At 44.4% G+C, this 6,909-nt stretch overlaps 1 protein-coding gene and 1 pseudogene across 2 annotated transcripts in view; both read left to right on the forward strand.

Moving 5' to 3' along the window:
* Positions 1-245, forward strand: part of LOC105541885 — a 60,215-nt pseudogene extending 59,970 nt beyond the window's left edge.
* Positions 1-6,909, forward strand: part of ZFYVE1 (zinc finger, FYVE domain containing 1) — an 82,920-nt gene that overhangs the window by 5,790 nt on the left and 70,221 nt on the right. For both annotated transcript variants that reach the window (XM_011983107.1, XM_011983108.1), the window contains exon 2: positions 235-1,150. In XM_011983107.1, coding sequence (XP_011838497.1) covers positions 668-1,150 — 483 coding nt within the window. In that variant the 5' untranslated portion in view covers positions 235-667. The remainder of the gene's footprint in view (positions 1-234; positions 1,151-6,909) is intronic.

The following is a 6,909-nucleotide window of genomic DNA, read 5'->3' on the forward strand; positions in this document are numbered from 1 at the left end:
CTTGAACTTGGGAGGCGGAGGTTGCGGTGAGCCGAGACTGTCCCATTGCACTCCAGCCTGGGCAACAAGAGCAAAACTCTGTCTCAGAAAAAAAGAAAAAAGAAAAAGTAATGAGATTTGTCTCAGCAGTTTTGGGCTAGTATTTAATTTAGTCACAATCTTTTTTTTTTTTTTTTTTTAAGGTGCACTTCCGTTTTTTAGATGATTCAAATCCTTTTCCTTCCCCTATTCTAGGTATCCCCTGAAATACTGACTTCAGGTCGAATTATATTGAAAAGCTCCTGGCCAGTTTCTTTCATTACCAAAACTTTGTAGCTGATGTCCAACTGGTGAACCCACCGCCGTGAATCCATCAGACCTCTCTCAGCCATAAAAGACCCTTCCAAGTCAATGTTGACCACCTCTTTGCTTACACTTTATGGAGGATGAAACCATTAAACCAAATCAACGTTGCTGCTGATACAAGAGTCTTGGAGGCAGCAAATTAAAAATTTGAACATTTGTTTGTCCAGAGCTATAACAGGAGGACATGAAAGGTGTTCTTTTTTAAAGTGTTCAGAACCCTGGGGAGGTTTCGTGGAGTCTTCAGACTCAAATCTTTGTCTTCACTCCCCGGGCAAGCTCAGTGACTGTTATATGGTGGGTGTGTTTCCTTACCAGTGTGAGTATGAGTGCCCAGACTTCCCCAGCAGAGAAGGGCCTGAATCCGGGGCTGATGTGCCAGGAAAGTTACGCCTGCAGCGGGACGGATGAAGCTATCTTTGAGTGTGATGAGTGCTGCAGTCTGCAGTGTCTCCGCTGCGAGGAGGAGCTCCACCGGCAGGAGCGCCTGAGAAACCATGAGCGGATAAGACTCAAACCTGGCCATGTCCCTTACTGTGACCTCTGCAAGGGTCTCAGTGGGCATTTACCAGGTGTGAGGCAGAGGGCAATAGTGAGGTGCCAGACCTGCAAAATCAACTTGTGCCTGGAGTGCCAGAAGAGGACTCATTCTGGGGGTAACAAAAGGAGACACCCTGTTACTGTGTACAATGTCAGTAATCTCCAGGGGTCACTGGAGGCAGAAGAGATGGATGAGGAGACCAAGAGGAAGAAGATGACTGAGAAGGTTGTGAGTTTCCTCCTAGTAGACGAAAATGAAGAAGTTCAGGTAAGCACATGGGTATCGTGGGATTCATGTGTAGTGGAGCAGATCCGTTGTTGGAAGGCAGCTCTCCGAAACCAATGTCCGAGAGGAGATCACATTTTAATCATTAAAAGGCAAGACCTCTGGAGGCTTTAGCTGCATGGAGTCAGGTTTAGTTACCAGCTGCATGACCTCTGGTCGAATTACTTTACTTCTCTGAGCCTTAGCTTTTTCATCTATAAAATGGGGGACAGCCTACTTCATTGAGTTGTGAGGTTGAAATGAGACAGTGTTTGTAGAGCCTGTTGTGTAGTAAATGGTCAGTGTATATGGTAGCTGTTGTTAGTATTAATTGTAGCATTATTGGAACAAACTGATTTAAAACACTTCAGAATGAGAGCACCCTGGCAAGCCGTGAGTAAATGATAGTGATGCAGGACTGTATCTTTCCAGGGAAATACACACTCAACATTGGGTTCCATGGGAGTGCTAGGTAATAAGGCATAAACCTGCTATCTCGATTTAGACAGGCAGGTCTTTAAAAAGTGGCTTTTAATAAGGACAATATTCTTTCCAGATGGCCTCTTCATATACATACATCTATACACATATATATACACATATATGTGTGTGTGTGTGTGTGTGTGTGTGTATATATATATATTTTTTTGAGGTGGACTCTTGCTCTGTCACACAGGCTGGAGTGCAGTGGTGCCATCTCGGCTCACTGCAACCTCTGCCTCCTGGATTCAAGCTATTTTCCTGCCTCAGCCTCCCGAACAGCTAAGATTCCAGACGCGTGCCATCATGCCTGGCTAATTTTGAATTTTTAGTAGAGATGGGGTTTCACCATGTTGGCCAGGTTGGTCTCGAACTCCTGACCTCAAGTGATCCACCCGCCTTGGCCTCCCAAAGTGTTGGGATTACAGGAATGATCGGCTGGTCTCTTCATATTTTCTTGTATAGGTTTCTGATCAGTAAAAGCCAGTGAGGGCATCTGGGAGTACAGAATGACTAGGGGATATTTGGCTTGAGTCTGAGTTGGGGAGATGGTAGTGTTGTGACAGCTAGGCGAGATTGGGGAAGGGGTAGTATAATGTTTATACTTTGGAATGAAGGTAGTGTAGTGTCTATACTTTTCTTTTGAGTGGGCTTTCAAGTGAAGTTTGCTCGAATTCACATCCTTGTTTACCAATCACTGCATAGCCAAGGGTAAGTGATAAAAATCCTTTCCATTCCTAATCTTTTTGAGTTCTATCAACAATCCTGTAAAGTACAAGTGAAACTGACGCACAGCTTAAATGATTTTTATCACAGTCTGGCACATGGTATCCAGTACCAGTTTGTTGTCCTCAGTATCACTGTGGAGTATCTGTGGTTCACTGACTCAGTACTTTTGATGGTGATGACTCCTTCAGTTTCCAGTTTGGAGGGGAGTACCTATGTAAGTTACCATTTGAGAGGCTCCCTAATTACCCACCTAATATTTTTCTTCTGTACTTATTTCCTCCTTGAATAAGTTGATGGAAATGAATTACATCATGATTTCTATGTACTTCCATTGTCAGCTAAATACTTTGCTAACACAGACTTTTCTTTATTGGTTTGAGAGGAACAAATAGTTATGGAAGAGTGACCCAGATCCCATTCCGCGTCCCTTGTTAGCAATAATGTCTTCATTATGGATTATGCTCTAATTGGGCGACATTGTGGACTAAATCTTTTATAAATGGAACACTTGGATTTTGGATGGTTCTTGGTGGTTTTGCTATCAGTTCTCTGTAATGTCAGCTTTTGGAAAGTCATAGTTTGGTTGTTGCCACTTTTGTCAAATGAGGGGAAGCTTTGGGATGAACTAGTAACCCTCATGGATTGCATTGGCACCTTTAAAAAGGTTTTTTTGGGGAGGAGGATGTGTATTTTTTTTTCTTTTTTGTAGCATTGATATGTGTTCCTTAGTTGAGAATTAAGAGCATTTAAAGAAGTGTAATGAAGAAGATAAATCTAACTACCCAGAGATGATATTGGTCCTTCATCTTTATTTCTTGTATGTAATATGTATATAATTGGATTGTTTGTAAAGATTCTTGCCACATTTCCTCCCTTCATAAACATTAACCACTTCCCAGGATATAACAGTTTGTTAATTGCAAGCAGCATTCTTGGGACTGATGGTTTAGACATAGAATTCATTGATTTTAGGTGATTTGTTCTCATAGAGTCATAAATGGAGAAATACTTAAAATATCTAGTTCAGTTTTCTAATAGTGAATGTTCAAAACAATTAGATGATTGACATAAATCTAGGTTATAAATTAAGCTAGATTGTGAACTTCTGGAGAGCAGGACCATGTTTCATGGCCTATACCATGTACAATGGTAAACACATTGTCAGTGCATAAATACTTACTGATTGGTGTTGTCACATCTAAACTTCAGTTGTTTTTTTTTTTTTTTGGAGACAGAGTCTCACTCAGTCCCCCAGGCTGGAGTGCCGTGGCACGATCTTGCCTCACTGCAACCTCCGTCTCCCAGATTCAAGCGATTCTCCTGCCTCAGCCTCCTGAGTAGCTGGAACTACAGGCATGCACCACTTGCCTGGCTAATTTTTGTGTTTGTTTTAGTAGAGATGGGGTTTCTCTATGTTGGCCAGGCTAGTCTCGAACTCCTGACCTCAAATTATCCACCTGCATCAGCCTCCCAAGGTGCTGGGATTACAGGAGTGAACTACCATGCCCAGCCAACTTCAGTTTTTAAAAAATGGATATCAAGGCCAGGCATGGTGGCTCATGCCTGTAATCCCAGCACTTTGGGAGGCCCAGGCAGGTGGATCACCGGAGGTCAGGAGTTCGAGAGCAGCTGGACCAACATGGTCAAACACTGTTTCTACTGAAAATAAAAAAAATTAGCTAGGCATGGTGGCTCACGCCTGTAATCCCAGTACTTTGGGAGACCGAGGCGGGTGGATCACAAGGTCAGCAGTTTGAGACCAGCCTGACCAACATGGTGAAACCCCATCTCTACTGAAAATACAGACTGAGTGCAGTGGCTCACACCTGTAATTCCAGCACTTTGGGAGGCCAAAGCAGGTGGATCATGAGGTCAGGAGTTTGAGACCAGCCTGACTTGGGCTCCCAAAGTGCATGGATTACAGGTGTGAGCCGCTGTGCCCAGCCTCCTTTCCTTTCTTTTTTTCTCTCTTTTTTTTTTTGAGATGGAGTTTCACTCTGTTGCCCAGGCTGGAGTGCAATGGCACGATGTCAGCTCACTGCAACTTCTGCATCCCGGGTTCAAGCGATTCTCCTGCCTCAGCCTCCCAAGTAGCTGGGATTACAGGCACCCACCACCACGCCCTGCTAATTTTTGTGTTTTTAGTAGGGACCGGGTTTTGCATATTGGCTAGGATGCTCTCCAACTCCTGACCTCAATTGATTCTCCTACCCTGGCCTCCCAAAGTGCTGGGATTACAGGCATGAGCCACCATGCCTGGCTCCTGCTTTTTTTTTCTTAAAGTAGTCATCATTAACGATGAACTGTGGCCAGGCGTGGTGGCTCACACCTGTAATCCCAACACTTTGTGAGGCCGAGGCTGGCGGATCACGAGGTCAGGAGCTCGAGACCAGTCTAGCCAACATAGTGAAACCCCGTCTCTACTAAAAATACAGAAAATTAGCCTGGTGTGGTGGTGTGTTCCTGTAATCCCAGCTACTTGGGAGGCTGAGATTGCACCATTGCACTCCAGTCCGGGTGACAGTGTGAGAGTCTGTCTGAAAAAACAAACAAAACAAAAAACAGTGAACTGCATGCCTTTCTAGAATTTTTTCGTGTATACTTATCCTTTCCTTTCCTTTCCTTTGTTTTTTTTTGAGATGGAGTCTCACTGTGTTGCCCAGGTGCTGGAGTGTGGTGGCACAATCTTGGCTCACTGCAACCTCCGCCTTCTGGGTTCGAGCAATTCTTCTGCCTCAGCTTCCCAAGTAGCTGGGATTACAGGTGTGTGCCACCATGTCCAGCAAATTTTTGTATTTTTTGTAGAGACGGGGTTTCACCATGTTGGCCAGGATGGTCTTGATCTCTTGACCTCATGACCCGCCCGCCCTGGCCTCCCAGAGTGCTAGGATTACAGGTGTGAGCCACTGCGCCTGACAAAAATTTTCTTTCTTTTTTTTTTTTTTCTGAGACAGAGTCTTGCTCTGTTGCCCAGGCTGCAGTGCTGTGGTGCGATCTCGGCTCACTGCAACCTCCATCTCCTGGGTTCAAGTGATTCTCCTGTGTCAACCTCCCAAGTAGCTGTGATTGTAGGCACCACCACCATGCCTGGCTAATTTTTGTATTTTTAGTAGAAGCGGGGTTTCACCATGTTGGTCAGGCTGGTCTCGAACTCCTGACCTTGTGATCCACCTGCCTCGGCCTCCCAAAGTGCTGAGATTACAGGCGTGAGCCACCGTGCCCCGCTCTGGCCTAAACTTTCTAATTAAACTTGATTGTGGCCAAAAACACCAGCTCACCAATTCTTTATGGCTGCTGTGAGAATCTGATGAACCATAGCTCTGCATAAATGTATTATTATTTATCATTATCAAAATATTATTGATGATCTTCCTCATAGCAGTAAAGAGTCTATCAGTTAGGTTCCAATTTTGTTTTTTTTCTCATGTTTCTAGGCATTCGTGGGTTTTGAGCATTTTGAGCCTTTTCAATTTAGTACATAGGGATTTTTTTTTTTTTAGATGGGGTCTTGCCCCATTTTTTTAGATGGGGTGTTGCCCGGGCTGGCCTTGAATTCCTGGGCTCAAGCAATCCTTCCACTTCAGCTGCCCAAGTAGCTGGGACTACAGGTGGGCACCACTGTGCCCGGCCCATAGATAGAGGTTATTTTAGCACCTTGTAGGCTGTAACCCTTGTGTGTGGTCTCCTCAAATTCTATGGCCTAGAGTCTCCTAAGATTTTTGTGTATGATTTGAGTACTATTCAGTTTCTTTTAGAAAATGTAAAAGCACAAAAAGCTTCCTTTGAGGGTGAACATTTTATCATTACCTTGTCATGTGAGCGTGTACTATAGTGGTAAATTTGAGGAGAGGCTGACTTTTGGTCTCAGAAGTAGAAAGTCACCTGTGGCTCCTAAATGGACACATTTGACCTGCTGGCCAAAGACATCCATTAATTCATCACAATTTTTGCGCATATATTATGTGCCAGGAACTTTTTTTTTTTTTGAGATGGAGTCTCTATCACCTAGGCTGGAGCGCAGTGGCACGATCTTGGCTCACTGCAACCTCCGCCTCCGGGGTTCAAGCAGTTCTTCTGCCTCAGCCTCCTGAGTAGCTGGGATTACAGGTGCGTGCCACCATGCCTGGCTAATTTTTTTGTATTTTTAAAAGAGATGGGGTTTCACCATGTTGGTCAGACTGGTCTTGAACTCGTGACCTCATGATCTGCCTGCCTTGGCCTCCCAAAGTGATGGGATTACAGTCATGAGCCACTGCGCCCAGCTGTGCCAGGCCTTTCTTATGTTCTGGGGATACATGGTTAATAAGACATGGTCCATTACTTCATAAAGCTTACCATTCAGGTGGGGAAAGCAGATTTCACACATGTAAACACCTGAGAGAGTGATTTGGAAGCCTCTTTGGCAGGATGGTCAGAGGAGGTCTTATTGTAGAGGTAATTTTTTTTTTTTTTTTGAAAACGAAGTCTTGCTCTGTCACCTAGGCTGGAGTGCAGTGGTGCAATCTCACCTCACTGCAACCTCTGCCTCCCGGATTCAAGTGATTTTTCTTCCT

The sequence above is a fragment of the Mandrillus leucophaeus genome, unplaced genomic scaffold, assembly GCF_000951045.1.
Source record: "Mandrillus leucophaeus isolate KB7577 unplaced genomic scaffold, Mleu.le_1.0 Scaffold246, whole genome shotgun sequence".
Lineage (NCBI taxonomy): Eukaryota > Metazoa > Chordata > Mammalia > Primates > Cercopithecidae > Mandrillus > Mandrillus leucophaeus.